The following is a 17,854-nucleotide window of genomic DNA, read 5'->3' as shown; positions in this document are numbered from 1 at the left end:
GATGGATTTTTGGATGACAAAACAGGCCAGCAACCTTCCTCCTGGAAGGAAACCAGCTGCCCACACAACGAGAAGGAGCGGCTTGGGAGACATGGTAAGGCTTCGAGTGATGTAAGTCCTTCCACCCTCCACTCTGGCTGGGCTGGAGGCTTCTCCCTGCACCTGCCCTGTCTGCAGCACTGGAGGATTTCACCTCAAACCAAGGCCATCCTAAACGCTCTTTGACAATACAAGCAGGAACTTACAAACTCTGGAAGAGGTTTTAAGAAAGGCAAGGCTCCCTTCCAAATTCTAGCTAAATGCTGCACTCGTCATTCAGCTGGGAGCGTTGAAAAGCCCACGCTGCACTTCCTATACAAGCACCTTAAAACACACTTCAAATTTCAACAGGCAGCCCCTCCTGTTGTAACGTGTGTGAGTTGCAAGGTGTTGTGTTTTAGTCAAATCACTTCAACGTGTCTACAAGTTCAGTCGAGATGGGACAGGACTTTACATTGTTATGTTTGAGTCTTGGCCAGTGAGGAAACTGGTTTCGTAGAAGGACAGGTCATGCCACAGTGTCTGATTTCCCTGCAGGCAGCTGAGTGGGACTATGTGCCCAGAGATCCAGCTGTTTCGAGCAGAGGCCAAAGGCAGCTGCATGTAGTATCAATGGTTCCTGTCTCCTTGTGCTCCACGGGCATAGGAGTTGCTTGCACTGCTAAGAAGTGAGGCAAACACGCAGCCTATGAAACCCATGAAGAACGTAGACACAGGTTGATCCCATATAACTTTGTGCTGGAAAAGAAGTAGGGTTACTTAAGCTTCCCTTTAAGGTCTAGCATAGGGATGGTGGACATAAGGCAAACTTGCTCTGCTCTCTTGAGATATCCAGTTCTCCTCAAGAACAGCAGGAGCATCCTGCAAGAGTTGATTCCTTCCACAGCTTTGTCATGGTGGGATGGTTACAGTTCCCCTTCCTCAGACAACTTTCATTAGCACATTTGGCCCATAGAACATGCCGCAACTTTGAAGTACCACAGCATATCCCTTTCTTCTCTTGCCCTGTGCAAACAGTCCTTTACATCTCAAGTCGCTTACGGTTATTGAAATAGATCATTCCACTTGCTGGAAAACAAAGGGAACTCAGCATGAGGCAACTCGTGCGTCCATTCCGGTTTTGCTGGATACGGACACAAAAATGCAGTTATTAAGAGCAAAAGTACTGAGGCCACATTTTCAAATAAGAGCTTCTCAGCAAAGCAGCCTGTGCATGTTCAAAGCAGTGGTTCCCACTCTTACGCGTGGATTTGATTATGTCAGTGGGAGTTCTGGCTGTCATCTTTTGAAATAATCCTTGACCGAATCCCAGGCTGCAATTGGGCTCATCTGTAGCATTATGTGCACCACAAACTTCTTGTCTGAAACAAATGGTGCTTTGAAAAATCACTGCCAGACTTGGACGAGGAATGCTCTGCCACAGAAGGGCACCGTCTGCAGAGCTGCCATGTATCCCAGGCAATTGGAAACCGGTGGTAATCCAGTTTGGGGAGCGTTGCTGTGACATATTGCACATGGCGGGACTGCAGTTCTCAAGGAGGCCAAGGATGATTTGAGACTCAAACGCAGCTTTGCCATTGCTTCAGCATGAGAGAACCGAGGTTTGAAAGAGGCAGGAGTGTGCAGCGGTGCTTTCTCCTGCTCCATTACAGCACTGAAGAGGATGCAGTCCCTATTGGCTTTTGTCTTCTGAGTCCCTCTAACTGCTAGGGCAGGGCTAGACTTTCCCTCTCTGATCACTTTGTAACACACTGGTGATCAATATTCCTTGATACTTTTAAGGAAGATTGGTAAAGCACTAAAATTGGACAAAGTGTTTTAGAAGATTAAAACAAAGGACATGGCCTTGTGCCCCAGGGAGCTTATGCTCTAAATTAAATGAACACAGGGCTGCAAGATTGATAAAGTAGTCATGCAGCAAGCAAATCATACATATCCTAATATTTGTAAGCAGGAGCTGGGGCAGAGCCAGGGAGGGAGCAGGGCTGGAAGTGACTAATGGAGCAGAAGGGGAGGAAGATATGGGAGGAGAGCTCAGACATCTGCTGAGCAGAGAGAGAGACTCCTCCCCGAGACTCTGGGGAGAGGAACTGCATAATGCTGAGAGTGGAGGAGGTATGAAAAACTGGCAGGAGGAGAAGGCAGGGAGTAGGATATCAAAAGACAAGGCTGGACCTTTGGGAGGAAAAAGGGCTGAAGCATATATGGAAAGAGATGGTAAACACCTCTCCCCTCCTACCTGTTTGGCCAGGGCCACTAAATGCCACACTTCCCATCCTTCTTGTGCATAATTGACTGCCCCACATAAGCCAGCAGTGTGCTGGGAGCCTGCACGTGTGAGGGCAGATAGGGGCTTTAATAGCTTGAGGTTGAGGAGGAGGCGAGCCCAGCTCTCCAATGCCATAGAGGAGCCTGTACACACAGGGCCGAGACACAAAATAGCACCCCATGCTCTTCCTCAGGCAGTGTTTAACGCTAGGCTCCGTGAAGCTTGCATGCAGAAGGTCTAGGGACTGAGCTTCTCCTGAGGTTGAAGCACCCAGAGGTTGACCTCACCTCTGGATTAAGACAGCAAAGGCAGGAGGTATTGGCCCAGCTCCCCAGGTTGGAAGGAGGTTTGTGTGCACACCCAGGTACACGGGTGAGGGAAACTTGCAGCCCCAGCAGCAGTACTGGGTGATGCTGAGTTAGACACCAGCAGGGTTAGGTGGTTCCCCACAGCGTTACTGGATTTCCTTCATGGATGTAAGCAACTAAATCGGTCAGTTTTCCACCTTAAGTGATTTGTCCTGAGTCACTCTGGATCTCTGTGGTAGAGCTGAACTAATTTTCCCTGAGGAAATGCAGTATTGCCCCCTAAAACCTCGTCTACCCTCCCTGATCACTTGCCCTGTCCCCAGGGTGTAACCTGCAAGTAGCTGTAACCCGGACACAGACAGCTGGGCTGGCCCTGAGCTGTGTGCCAGCAGGTACCCTGGGAGAGCCGTGCTTGAAGCCTGTGTCTGCATCAAAGTCCAGCGTCCCACCTGCTAAGCCGGGATGCACCATGTGTCCCCCTCAGCTCACCGTGCACTTGTGTGGCTTCTCCCCGGTGTGCCTTCGCATGTGCACCACCAGCATGTACTGCGCCTTGAAGGGCTTCTGCTCCCGCGTGCAGTCCTGCCAGCGGCAGACAAACTCCTTCTTCTCCCCGTGGATGTGATCGTTGTTGATGTGCTGGTAGGAGAGAAGGGAGAAGCAGGTCAGTCCTGGAAGAGCTGATGCCAGCAAAGCACGCACAGTGCGAAGCACACTGGGAGCTTGGAGCCAAATCAGCTTGTAAAGGGGCAGTTTGCAAAAGCAATGGAGACCCATGGTGCCAGGGAGAGAGGAGCCCTCTCAGTGTCTCCTGGGACACCTGATGCCACTGATGGTGAGGATGACAGTTATTTTTGTCTCTGCCAAACCCTCCTGTGCCACATTTATGCAGCTGGGACCCTTTCCTGGGGCATTGTTGGAGGATGGGGGAGAGGAGACAAGCCTCGGTTGAACTCAATGATCTTAAACATCTTTTCCAACCTAAATGATTCTGAGCCTGCTCGTGCACCAGCCCATACGCCGTCCCTAAGACATCCACCTGCTGTCCAGCGCTGGCGGCGGGCAGGAAATGACAGCATCTGCGAGCTATGCGCCAAGCAAAACTCACGGCCTCAATTACTGCTAATTACTCGGGTCCATGAAATCCTGTGCTGGGGTGTTGAAAAGCCAGGCCCAGCTTTCGTCCACACTGGGAGGAAGATGAGGGTTGCTTTTTCCCAGCTCAGGGCAGATGAAGCTCTGCCGAAAACAAACAGAGCCAGAGACCAGCCCGTCGGCAGCACTGTTCCTGTGTCAGCCTTGTCTCTCTGAACGGGGTCTTGCTGCCAAAAATAATGCCTCTCCTCGCTCCTGTGTTTTCAGCAGACATTCACTGACAGGAAATCCTAAAATAAACCACTTTGGGTTTGGTTTTCTTTTTTTTTGCACTGAGATTTTTTTCCAGCCCCCGCCTTCTTTCCCCTGGGCAACGCCAGGCACACATGTTGCAACTTGGGATGAGAATTTTTCGGTGTGGTGAGGCAGCACGAGGACACAAAAAAGCATTAAAAGAGAACCACTGTCCTTCACAGTCTCAGCTGAATCCAGGCCTGGCATTTTGTGTGCCATGGCCCAATCCTGTGGACAGGGACCTGGCTGTTTGGGGTACCTGGTCTACCCAGGGTCCAGATGCATGACGCTCAGCTGGTCCCTTGAACACCACAGGTAAACACTGAGAGCCAAAGCTGCATGCTGGGAGAGTCAAGGGAGGCTGGGTTTGGGAGAGCTTTCATATGGGTTTGGAGCTCAGCTGCCTATGGTTCTGGTTTTGTAACATGGCATTGGTGTGAGATTTTAGCTTCAGATGGTGGAAATCTGGTGAATCCCCCAGAAGACCCATGTACAGGATAAGCCACATCCAGATCAGACTGGGAAGATAGGTCTTGTGGCTCTGTTTGCATCGGAGTCTGACTTGCGACCAAGACTACACACAGCAGTGCTTGGAGCTGGGAAGTGCACAGCCTCGCCTGTTCGGTCCCTCTTGGGACAGAGGAAGACATACTTATGGGATGGGGATTGTAGGAGGCCCTTCAGGCTTACTAACTCACTTTCTGGGAAACATCTGCTTCCCATCACATGGTGGAGGAGCAGTTGCACAGCTCACTGCACTTCAGCTACAGCTCCATAGACCCCATCAAATCTCCACCTGGCCGGAGGCTTTGCTTGGGCTTCCCTCAAATTGAGTGTGACCTTCGAGGCTGGGAGCAGCAGCGGTGCTTGCTGGAAAACATCCTTAATCCCTGCCTCTCCCCACTGACCACTTCTCCATTTGCGCATTGCCCACTGTGTATGGAGAACAGACCCTGCATGGCCAGGTACTCTGCTCTGCACATAAACTAGAGTTTTTCCATGCAGGGTGGAATGTCACCTTCTCAGAAGTTAGCCCACGACATCTGTATTTCATCTGCATGTGTATTTTGGGCATTCCAAATCCACAACCCTACGTTGCTAGTAATCATAGTACAGAAGCCTCCATTTTTATAACTTTCCAAATTTAGGAAAATCTTGGACATTCCATCAGATATTTTCATTTGGGTTTTCTCTAGAAATAAATTGTGCTGAGCTGCCTGGATCTGCCCTGCACTTTGCTCTGCACAGATTTAAAAGATTTTTTCTTAAGTATGAGAGGGAAATGCAGAAATACTGCTAGACAAATGTGAGCCCAGCCCTCTGACAGGGCTGCTGTGGTTTAATCCTAGAAAAGCAATGCATCGTGGCATGCCACGTGCAACCTATTAAAACACCTTATCACTCATTTGGCCCTGAAAATAATTTCTAAATCTGTCTGTGCTCAACGACTTGTTGCATTGAATCAGTGACTTCTGGCAGAGGTGCTAGCCTTAGACGGAAGAAGAGCACACACCCAAAATTATCATTGAGTTTGGTTCTTCTGGGCTAAGATAATGTTTGAGTGCAGAGCCTGAGGAAATGGGAAACGGAGACTGATGCCTACTTGGTGGCATCTAAACATGACTAAAATGAAGATATATAAAAAAGGGTGAGGGCAGACATGAGCCCTCAGGAAGAGGGAACATGTGTGTGGCCTCTGTCAGGCTTGGAGCCTGGATGAGGCAAGCAGCAAAAGGCTGAGTAGATAGCAGGTCCTGTCACAAAATTTGCTCAATCCAACATTCTGCTGCAAGCAGCAGGGTTGCCGTGGCTGGTGAATTCCCATCAGTTCTATCTGGCTTCAAACAAATGGGGCTCACACCACAGACCCAAAATGAGGAGTGGGAGGGTGCTGGGCTGGGGGCAGGCTGGGGCTAAGACACAGATTAGATCACGTGTCATTTCACAGGCACTTGCTCCAAGTTTGAGGTATTTGTTGACTCCAGAAGCCAAAGGACACCAAATGATGAATTCCCAGGTGAAGCAAAGCACACAAGAAGTTCTTGGAATTAATTAGAATTGAAAATCTGATTAATGACTTCGTTTGAGGATCCTTCAGAGAGAAGTTCTGACACTGGTCTGGGGACATCATTGTGATTACGGAAGCTCTATTTCCTAATTTTTAAAAAATAACAAACCCACTTTCTATATTTCATCTCCAAACTCTGGAAGTGCTCTATTTTTGGGCCATATCAGCCCCTAAGTGATATGGCCCCACAGCTCATGTCACCGCGACACAAAAGGCTTTCCCAGCCTGGACAATGACCAAGGACAGTATGGACCCAGCTGGTATAGGTGTGTGTGGAGGATCGGTAAATATGACCATTGAAGATGGAAGGGCTCAGCCCCCTTCCCCATTTTCAGATCAGGTCCCCTGCACAGGGCCTTCCGTCACTGGGTCATACACAAGGGAGACCGAAACTGCAGCCTCAGCAGCTGAGAAGAGAGTGACATCAAATAATCTATGAGAGGCTCCTTGCAGCTAAACTCCCTGGGGAGCAGCGACCTGCTTTGGCAGTGTTTACATACCATATCTCTGATTTGCACCTTTAGTAGCTCCCAGAGTGAGCTCTGGCTGTACAGCAGCTAGTGATAAAAAATGAGGACAAGTGCACAGAAACCCAAATTTATCGCTGGGGTTTCCTCCCAACAATTACTCACATGGACGAGCTGCTCTTGAGTGTCATATTCCTTTGTGCACCCTTCCCAGTGACAGTTCGTCTCATAAATAACCTCAGGCTCCTGTTTACATTCATCCTTATCTAGATCTTCTTTCAGGTCTGTCAGATGCTCCTGCAACACACAACGGTGCATTGAATAAGGTGAACTTCTTTCATCTGAATTCCTCCGTCACTCATAGATTACAGGGCAGGTATCAACTGATCGCAAAACCGTGCTCGTTGTGGCAACATAACATCCTTGATTACTGTGAAATGATGAGTAAGAGAGTTTTGGTAGAAATGGACCAGAGTTAATGACAAGACACGAAGCACCCTGAAGCCATGGCTGCAGTGGTGCCTGGCTCCGGCCAGGTCATGAACAGTTCCAGGAAAGGCTAAAGGAAGGAAAAGGCTGGCTTTTGACCTTTGCCTCTGTTCTTCGCTGGAGCAAAACTTCTGATCTGGGAGGTGTGGGGGAATATGAGCATGGTGAAAGCAGAGAGCAATCAGGGCTTAGTGGTTACCAAAGTCACCTGACACGGGTTGGGGAGGGGGGTTGCTGTCTTCTGCATCTTGCAAGAGATGAGAAAATTATACCTAATCCTTACCCAAAGATTTACACCCAAGGGTACTCCATGGGCACAAAGTGGTGAGCCCTCAAAGCACTTCTCTGAGGCAAGGAAATTTGGGAAGCTTGAGCAAGACACAGTGATGAGTGGGTTGCATAGCACAGCAGCAGGGGCTCTGGACTCATAAACAAGTGACTTCAATGCCCAGCACGCTGTGAGCTCTTCCTTAACTTCTCTGCCTAGCCAGCTCCTCAGTGCTAAATGAAGCACACAAGACTTTTTTTATGGCTGCTATGAGGATTAAAGCATTGGCACCTACACAATAGTGTGACATACAACATAATTAGTACAAATCAGAGGTAAGAACAACTGTTGGCTCTGTGAGTGTCAGACACTTGTACTACAGACAAGGCAATCAGCAGCCAGCATTGGCCTGGGAATTGAGCAATACAAAACCCTGCAGGTTTTGACCCCCTTCATTCTCCTTCCTTCAATTACTACTACAGCCAGCACAGAGCATTCTGCCTCCAGGGCAGCTTTAGACAGGAGCGTCTGGGGTGACTGACCACATCAGATGCTGTTCCTCATGATCTGACGCTCCAGTTGGCCCCATAAGTGTGTAGACACAGCCAGACCTGTCTCAAAATACCTCTGACCTGCCCAAACGGCCCTATCTGGTGGCTATCTCCTTCACCACCACCACTTTCCGAATGCCTACTGTGGGGCTGCAATGATTAATGACTTAATGGCATTACGTGGCTTGGAAAGTGAGATGTACTGTACAAAAGTTCAACAACTTTCATTCACTAGCTCATGACATACAGGTCAACTGTGACTTTTCAATTCAAAAGTTTAGATAGGGAGAGGAAGAGATTTGTTTTAATTAGTTCTGAAAAAAAAATCAAATAAAAAATTGTAAGGTGGATCTTGGGACATGAAACTGTAGTAATTTACAGAAAGACTTCTGGAGATTCAAACTATACCAGATCCCAGAGCAATAGTTTGAGAAAGTTTAAATAGCAGCTTCTTTTTCCTGCAATTCCTATTTGGTTGAGCTGTGAGCATTATTTTTGTTGAAATATTTCTCTCCATACTACATGTGGTCTCTGGAAAAGTGAAATTTTCTACTAAAAATCCTATTTTGCCAAAATACTTATACTTTCTGTTGGAAAAAAAATGGAATTGAAACCATTTTAATGTGGTGAAAAGGACTGACTTATTTAATTTCTGGCTAGTTCAACGTTAATCTGAATCTGTACTGGAGCTATTGTGGTATCATAAGAGCAGAGTAACTCAGGCCCCTTATGCCTGGTGCTCCTCTGTGTCCCACAAATCTTGTCTGGATTGCATTTTTATAGCACAAGCCATCCTGGGAGATACTGTCTGGCCAAGGATTTTAAACACCCAAACCACAAGTCACATGAGACATTTCCAGTACTGTATTTCCAAAACAAAACACACGTATGGTTTTTTTGGGATGGCTGAGCTTCATACTCTGCAAAAAATAATACAGTCAGTAATTAACTGAGTGTAACTAAACTTTTCAGCACAGTCTCCTGCAGAACAGGAATCCCCAAATTTAACAAGTTCTGTTGCCTAGACCAACTGAAGAGGAGACACCCACTACATTTAGTCTTATAACCTGTTCTCCTTGCCAAGAATGAGCTGTCTCTGACAAGGGACTTTCCAGTAATTTCCCAGTCAATACTGATGTGCTGCAAGACAAGAAGCCTACATTTCCCTTGGGGTATTACTTCACAATCTCCTCATTAGGAACTATTAGACAACCAGCATGCGTTTTCCTTCTCTTAATTTCACCTTGCTGTTCTAATCAGGCCTCTTTGCACCACTTTAAATGATTCTCCCCCTTTTTTCGGTGCTTATTTCACATGAGGCTCAGTGGATGAACTCTGGGGCAGGGCTGCAGGGGTGAGCCAGGCTGATGCTGCTCAAGCAGTCCCCACTGTTGGGCACGCACCTGTTCAGGTTGGAGCAGAGAAAGAAAGATGACAGTCATTGAGCAAATAGCTGTCTGTCCCACAGGTCTTCTGCTACAGATGCTTTGAGAAAGCAGGTGATGGCTTTCCAATCTTTTTTCATTTGCCACAAGAAATAAATACATGGCCCTATTAGCCTGGGTGGTGGCCAGATGGGTTTTTTGGAGCTTTCTACATGTTGTTGCTTTTGCAACAGCGTGTAGATGCACTCCTAAACTCAAAGCTCCGGAGAGATGCCTCTTTGCCCTAATCGTGCTGACTACAGCATGTTTATCTTTCCCTGATATGCTATCTTCATCAATTTTACCAGCCCCCTGATGACTGCACACGTTGCTGTCCCCATGCATCATGCTGAGACCTGCTCCTGAACCAGGGCAGAAGGAGAAATTTGTCATCAACTCTTCCATTCGCTTGACAATAACACAGCCTAATATTTCATGAAAATGAAGTGCCCAGAGCACTCCTGATAGTTTACAGTTGTGATAAAGGATGGTCAGATGGATACTGTCAGCCATTAAACAGTTTGCAATCACAGAGCTCCGGAAAGAAAGTAAAGGCCTTTGGGCCCTTCTTGGTGTCAAATGTTGTGTCACCAGTGTAAAGGATGTTTCTAGGAGCAATTCCTTGTTGAATCAAGGAGTCATCCTTTTTTTGCAAGCTTTCTACTTACATGCAAGATTCCCTTGTAATCTATGTTTGCTCTGAGACACCAACACTGCTTGCTTTGCAGCACAAAAACTCAGACATCATTTTTATAGTTATCATGCTTGAAATATTCCCTCCCTTCTTTTCTATCCAAGCACAGCAACCGCAAGCTGAGTCCCAAGCACCCAGCAAATGCATCACCACAGCCCTGCCCTCTACCTTGCTGGGCTGCCTGATGCAAGACTCCCGCCTGCCTGGCAGACTTTAAAGCCTTGCTCCCAGCTGTAGCAAAAGGTGCCAAAACTATCGTTCCCAAGGACAACGAGACTCAGCAGCTTGCTGCCTTGGCCCCACAAACATGCCTCACACCAAGAACATTACCTGTGTGGTTGGGGATGCTGGGGCCAAGCCCTCGACTTCAGTCTTGACTTTGCTGCGCTTGTTAATTACTGGATTGACTGTGCTGCTCACGGCCGACTCGCTGTTCTGCTTGCTCTAGGAAAGAAAACCAGGCAAGATATGGCACGGGGTTTGGGGATGAGAGACTGACTGCAACCCACCTCTTCAATAAAAGTTAACTAAAAAAATCAGTCAAGGTTGAACTTCAGGAGCGGCCGGGGACAAGTGGGCATTGGGCTGCTGGCCTGAGTTTCACATGAAAGCTACCCCGGGTGGGTTTGTGCAAGGAAGAGGTGGAAAACGGGGAAGAGTCAAGGACAGTGTCAGCTTCTACAGGCTCACCAGCGAGCCTGGCCTCGCCCCTACCGCTCCGTGTCAGAGCGATCCAGTCCCTGTCAAAGCCATCAAAATCTTATGCAGCCCCCACCCAAGCCACAGATTTATTTCTCAGTGCGATGAAATGATTTGTTGAGAAAACAAATTTTGGGGCGGGACAGGGGACTCTGGTTACATGCGAGGGCTCCGGCATGCTGGGTGCATGAAAGGCTATGTGTATATTTTGTTAAGCTCTTAAAAAATGAGAAGAGCTACAGGAGAAAAAACCATCACATTGTATGTGTGTAAAATTGGAACATTAACATTTTAAATACACTCTTGCTAATTGTTCAAGATTGGTCCTGCAAGTTATTAAACAGAGGCATAACTCCTGCCAGCCACATTATTTTGGTAGCCAGTTTGTGAGAAGAAAACAAAACCAATCAATCAAATAACCTTCAATAACAAACAGAGTTTGCAGCGCAGCAGCCATGAGAAACCCTAAAACAATAAACCAGTCTGAAAAGTTCAGTATGATACAACTAAACCAACAATTTCAAATGGGTGTGAAATGAGGTGAAATAAGTCTTTGGGGAGAAAAGCAACTGCAATTTAAACTTCTCAGGAATATAAATGGGAAGGAAAAATGATTAAAAATGTGCGAGACAGAGTCACTAAGCCTGTGCATGTGGAGGGCTTGTGCACACATGCGTGCGCCTGTGTGAACTCACAGGTATTTGCAAGGACCCATCTGAGGTGTGGGTTTTCACACACATCATGTCATTCCTGGTTTTCAACATCTGGCCCCTGATTTTGCAAACCTTAACAGTAAAAGCCAACAGCAGGGATACACTGAGAGAGAAAGCTACTGGAATAGAAGGAACAATAACTGAAAAGGCTAGAGGTCCTAGGTAGGATGCACTTATTTGTTTAAGAAGAAAGGAATGAGGTGGTTTAAGCCCATCATCATGGTTCACAGCAAAGAAAAGAAAGAAGGGATTAGTGAAGGAACAGATGAAGCTTGGTTGACAGTGCTCACCTCTTTGATGGATCAAGGCCTTTGGTCCCTGCATGGGTAGGTAGGGGTGTGAGTGTGTGAAAGGAAGGGAGGTGGGCACAAAATTTGCAGAAACGCTTTTCCAGGAGGAAAAAAAAGCAAGATAAAGTGAGAGCATGAGTAAAAAGAAAGTAGGTAAAACTCTCACAGCCACCATGAAGGGCAGCACTCATCCTACGGAGAACATGTGCCTGTTTCCCCATGTGCCATGCCTGAGGAGACCCAGGACTACCGTCCCTACCTGGCCGGAGTCAGAGAGGCAGTTGCTGTTGCTGCTGATCTGTGCTGGTGGTGGGTTGACAGAGATGACCGCCATGTGCTGCCGCGGGGGAAAGGTCGGGGACGGCTGGATCAGGGGAGGAGTGTGTCCGAAGGCTGAGCTCAGGCCTCTCTGCTGGGTCAGGATCTGCTGGTATGTCACGGGGTTAATGGGGTGGGGGAAGCTGAACGCCGGGCTGCAGCAATGGGAGGAGGAAAAATGATGAGGAGTTATTTTATACAATTTTTATCACATTGGCTAGTGACTGATTCAAGTTTGGCTTCCTGGAGACGCCGGGAGACAGGCAGCAATGCCCCAGCTAGATGCCTTCAATGCCACGATAGGGCTGACAGCCTGCTTTACTGCAAAGACAGGCTTCATCGCATGTGTACCTCAGCAAACTTGTGAATCACTTTGACCCATATATCAGACTCATTGTAATCTCCTTGCTTCCTATGTTTTAAAACAGCCAAAGATCTTGGCAGGGAGTGCAGAAGAGGAAGGGACTTGGACACATCTGGCTTTGCAGTCCATGAGACTCCTGGGTTTTCCCAGGCAGACCTATTCTGCAGACTTGCAACCTTGGGGTTATGCTACCCTGGATATAAAAAACCATCACCTGGCACAGATCACCACGAGGATGAATAACTATCCATTCAACATAGTCCAAAACCATGCAATTTACTCTACATTCAGGTGAGGGGAGTGCTGGCTCAGGGGACTGCTGAAGTATGTCACCCTGCATATGGAGGTCACCGGTCCAGCTCCAATCTAGGTCAGTGGTGGCCAGAAACACCACCAGCTCCTGGCTGGGGCAACAGGTCCGAGCTGCGATGCAGCAGTCGACAGCATTAGAAACAAAGTGCTGCTTCTGGAAACAGGGGGTTCACTCCCAGGGGTGAGTCCCCTCGGCAGAGATGGAGAGGCATAGGAGACTCTCCGCTCCCTGTACTCTAGGGGGGTGACGCATGAAGTGTTAAATCTCAGCCCAAAAATTGATTATTTGCCACTTTTAACAGGTGGCCGCTCTGAACCTTTAACCTTGTGGTATTTTCTCTGACATCACTAAAACTACACATGGTGCGAGTGCTCAGAGAACGGGGCCATAATTAGCAACACGCTTCATTTCCAATTTTGCTTTTAGAGAAAATACGTATTGCCGGTGACCAGATAAATAATATTTCTGTTCCAAACCAGTTAATGACAACTTGACCAAAAGAATAAAGGGCAAAACTCACTACAGTGTAAAAGAGCTCTGGGAGTTAAATACGTGCTGCAGCAAATGAGGTGTGATGGCAGGCTGGTGCACAGCTTTGTTATGTTACAGCAAAGTCCAAAAATGACTTCTGAAGTGCTACTAGGATCTGGGTTGGAGCGGGTGACAAAGGATTTCATTCCTGCCACCAAGACATTGTTAAAATAATAACAAAAAAGTCTTTTCACCCCAATTTGCTGACAGTTATGCTGTTATATGTGTAACCCATTTTACAATTCCTGACATTCAAGATACACCTTTAGAACACCCAGAAGAGTTTCAAATTCAGTATTATTACTTGATTATTCTCTCAGAGGCCAACAATTGACCACTGGGTCAGACTCTGCACTCTACTGATTTGTTGAAAATATCAGATGCTACCCTGAAAAGCTTAAAATCTGAGTATAAGATGAGATGTTATGGGCATTCCCAGTTAAAGAGAACAGGTGACAAGACTAGAAAAATATGATTACCAGACAGGGAGTTTCTATTTCTTTAAGTTAGCGGTATGTTTGATTCTATAGTCAATTTCTTAATGATGCTGATGGAATAACTGATAAAATTAATTTTACAGTTACTAATGGCAGGGTCTCTGTTTCACCCTACACATTTTTGGAGCGCATGATCTTTATGAACCCTTGCTTTGCAACATCAGTGTTAATTAGAACTATCATTTTTAACAGTTAAGTAATAAAAAGAATAATAACATTGTGAAACTTGGGTGAAGCAATCACGGCAGGAACTGACAACAGTGAGCTGCCTAGTGTAAGTGCTTTTTAATTAAGGTTTGAGCAAAACTTTACTCAAGGGCTTAGATTTGTTTTAAATATGTTTTTAGAATTAGGCTCTTAAATCTGCCCAGGCAACATTTTTTTTAAGGATGTGGACCAATAATTTGGAGTATACTTTGAGGCAATCTCTTAAATCAACTGGTTTCTTAATCAGTCCAACTGCTCACAATGAGCACTTTTTAGATGAATTTATTCTCTGTTTCTGCTTGCAGAGAGGCATGATCATACTGTAATTACTGGAAATCTGGCAACCAATAATCCCAGTCCAGCAACAGTCCCTCCACCCCCCTATGCCATGAAGTACCCTTCCACATGCAAAACCAGATGGTGGCTGTGATTTAATACACTGCACAGCCCCAGTGCACAAAAGCAGAGGTTGCAAGGAAGAGAAGGTCTCCCTTGCTGGAGGATCACCCCTCGTTTTAGAGGGATGGTTACGCGGCTGAACAGAGCCAGTTGCTTTACCTGATTGTCCCAGCAGATAAATGGCCGTAGGAGCCACTCGCCGCGGAACTGCTTCTGGAGTTGTTGATATATGCCACTAGAGAGTTCGGGGAGGTCCTAATCATTGTCTGAAGATCGATGCTGGCATCAGACAGCGGGGAGATAGACAGGGCTCGTTTTCGGCTTAATCTCGGCGTCACCCGTGGGCTTGAAAACCGGGACACTGTGGGAAAGACAGACTTTGTCAGACAAAACTCACAGACTGCTCCCCTCTTCCTGCTAGGGGGTGGGAGGTGCTGAGACCTGCTGCACTCGTGACTGCTGTGGGATATTCAGGAGCTGCGAGCAGCACAGATACCAGGGGTCTTCTCTTTGATGGGTGCTGGGTGACAGGGGTCAGGCAGCACTGCAAATGCCCGCATGTTTCACCCTCCTCGGGGGATAAACAGAAGCCTGTCCATCACCCCCTTTCCTCCGCACTGAACTAACTTAAAATTAAAAGGGAAAAGGCCCCGCAAGGTTTCCATGAGCATAGCCATACCCATTGACTTGGTGGCAGGAGTAGTGGGCCAGAAGAGCTGCACATCAGAGCTGGGCAACCCTTGGGAATGTTATGTGCACTTGTGTGCGGACGGAGCAGAAACCAAATGAGTGCAAGCACAATGCTGACCATCCAATTATCGAAGGAGGCAAGGCTCCAGAAGCCCCAAAAGTAAATTAAGAGATTTAAGAAAACCCAATTTGGCAGCTCAGGCACAAAGTTCAAACTCTCCCCCTCCAAGGGGACCTGCCAGTGCCTGGACCCTATTAGCAATTGTCAATCATTTGAGCATGAAATAATTTCCAACCCTTCCAGAGCCGTTTGTGGATTAGCAATACATGGCAAATTACTACTGTATGAATTCGGCCTCCCCCAGCATTTCGGCACTGCTAATGGAATGACTGACTTCATCCAGAGGAAACTCTGCCCAGGCCTGACCCACCTGCAAATCTCCGGTGTGTCATGGATGGGAGTTGGGGATGGGTGATATCACAACATTCCCCGATACTAGGGTACCAGATCCAAAGCCTTCATGAGCCCTAGCCCTGCCTGGAATGGCTCATCCCCCCAGAGCAATGAGCAGTGTTTAGATAGCCTATTTTTAAAAAAGATTTCTAAGGGTAAAATATGCCACTCAGCCATGGGGTCTGGCTGGTGATGCCTGTCATCCAACCAGAGGTGCAGGAGGGCTCAGCTTCTCCAGTTCTTTCCCTCGATGAGTGCAGCACTGTATTACTACCTGGCTTCTGCAGCGGTGGTCTCCTCAGAAAGCTTGCTGTGGATATATCCCATTGAACACTGAACAAAACAGTAACTTTCCCAGACAAGTAATATGATCTATTTTTGTCTAGTTGGTTGGAGGGACGGATTTTAATTGCATATCACCAAATACAAGCCCAGCACTTTGCAAGAGCATAAACTTTCTGTCCTGACGACAGTGCTGGTACGTGAGAGGTTGAATGGGATGTACAAGGAGGTAAAATATATCCTGCCAGTCTGACAAAGTAGTTCCTTGATTTGTGTAGGCTCGTAGGAGTTTGTGTCAACATTTTCTGAGAACAGTGGCTGGGTTGCAGTCTCCCAGACCCCACCTGACTCACACGTGTACCTAATGGCTCTGTCATTACCATACCTGGGTGCTGTGTAATCAACAGGGTTTAGTATCACCATCCCCTTATTACCCATAACATCCCTCATTGAACAAGATGACTTGCCCAAGGTCCCACTGGAAGTCCAAGGCTTAGTTGGCACTTGAACCAAGCACTCTTGTGGCTTTTGTCCTATACCTAAGAAACTTCAAGAGTTGCTAGGTGCCATACTTACAATGTTGGCAATTTGTCCTAAAAATCAGGTTGTTGCACATCTGCTGAACATGTTCTTCTTACAGTATTTTGCATAACCACATTTTTCAGTCTCACAGGCCAGAGAGAAACTTGAAAACATGACTCAAGGATCAGGTCGCAAACAGAAAGAGTACACAGGTCTGTAAAAATCACCTCAAGTGTTAAACCTGTCCATGATTTGGAGGAACTAGACTCAAACTTTCCTAATGCTTGCAGCTGGCAGTTTCCAGCCCTGTTCTGCAGTGGTGAGTGGCACTTCCCTCAGGAGCTGGAAACAATGAAGTCAGTTTGTAGAAGCACCATGGATGCAAAACCAAAATGAGAAAACTACCCTCAGCAAAGGCTGGCCCTACCTAAAGGCTGGAGCGGAGCATTCCCTAACTTCATACCTTGTTTGTGAAATCTGGGGTCTGCCAGAGTCCTGGACCGAGCAATATAAGGGTTGCATGGGTCTAGATCATAATGGTCAAAACTGTGCTCTGTCTGCAACATAGTGTTGTGGTTTAGACCCAGACAGCAATTTAGCACCACACAGCTGCTTGCTCACTCCTTCCCCCAGGATGAGGAGGAGAAAATATGAGAAAAGGTTCTTGGTCCGAGACAAAGACAGGAAGGGATCACTCACCAGTTATGGTCATGGGCAAAACAGACTCAACTTAGGGAATATCGATTTAATTTGTCACCAATCAAATCAGAGTAGGGTAATGAGAGAGAAAACCAGATCTTAAACCACTTTCCCCCTCCACCTCCCTTCCTCCTGGGCTCAGTTCTGCTCCCAATTTCTCTATGCCCTCTCCTCCAGCCGTGCAGGGGGATGGGGGTTGTGGTCAGCACATCACATGTTGTCTCTGCCTCTCCTTCCTCTTCAGATAACGATCCTCACACTCCGCCCTTGTTCCATCGTGGGGTTCCTCCCACGGGAGACAGTCCTCTGTGAACTTCTCCAACGTGCGTCCTTCCCAGGGGCTGCAGTTCTTCAGGAACCGCTCCAATGTGGGTCCCGTGGAGTGCAGTCCTTGGTAACCATAGGCTTGCCATGGAGTCACAGGCTTCTTCAAGCATCCCCCTGCTCCAGCGTGGGGCCCTCCCTGGCCTGCAGAGGGGTATCTGCCCCCCCATGACTCTCCATGGCTGCAGGGGTGCAGCCCCTCTCACCATGGGCTGCAGGGGAACCCTCTGCTCTAGGCACCTCCTCCCCCCCTTTCCTCACTGACCTGGGTGTCTGCTCTGCTGTCGCACATCCCACTCCTCTCTCCAACACAGGTTCACCAGTACTTTTTTTCCCCTTCTTAAATATGTTGTTATCCTAGAGGTGCTGGCATCAGCACTGACTGGCTGGGCTGGCACCAGAGATGGGTCCAATTTGGAGCTGGGGAAGCTTCTAGCAGCTTCTCACAAGAGCCACCCCTGTAGCCACTCTCCCACTACCAAACCCCCGCCACACAAGCACAATACACATATTGATGTATTGCATTGAACTAATTAATTTTTTTTTTCTTTTCCTTCTGACTATAAGGCATCTTGATTCAATACAT

The 17,854-nt window shown here is 47.5% G+C and overlaps 1 protein-coding gene across 1 annotated transcript in view; it reads right to left on the bottom strand.

Moving 5' to 3' along the window:
* The window catches only part of LOC104513552 (zinc finger protein GLI2-like), a 142,914-nt gene that overhangs the window by 12,425 nt on the left and 112,635 nt on the right, over positions 1-17,854 (bottom strand). Inside the window, 5 exon segments of the mRNA XM_010156948.1 lie at positions 3,106-3,255; positions 6,706-6,837; positions 10,297-10,410; positions 11,928-12,141; positions 14,457-14,658. Of these exon segments, the coding sequence (XP_010155250.1) occupies positions 3,106-3,255; positions 6,706-6,837; positions 10,297-10,410; positions 11,928-12,141; positions 14,457-14,658 (812 nt within the window).

Source organism: Eurypyga helias, unplaced genomic scaffold (assembly GCF_000690775.1).
Source record: "Eurypyga helias isolate BGI_N326 unplaced genomic scaffold, ASM69077v1 scaffold3378, whole genome shotgun sequence".
NCBI lineage: Eukaryota > Metazoa > Chordata > Aves > Eurypygiformes > Eurypygidae > Eurypyga > Eurypyga helias.
This window is presented reverse-complemented; position numbering and strand designations above follow the sequence as displayed.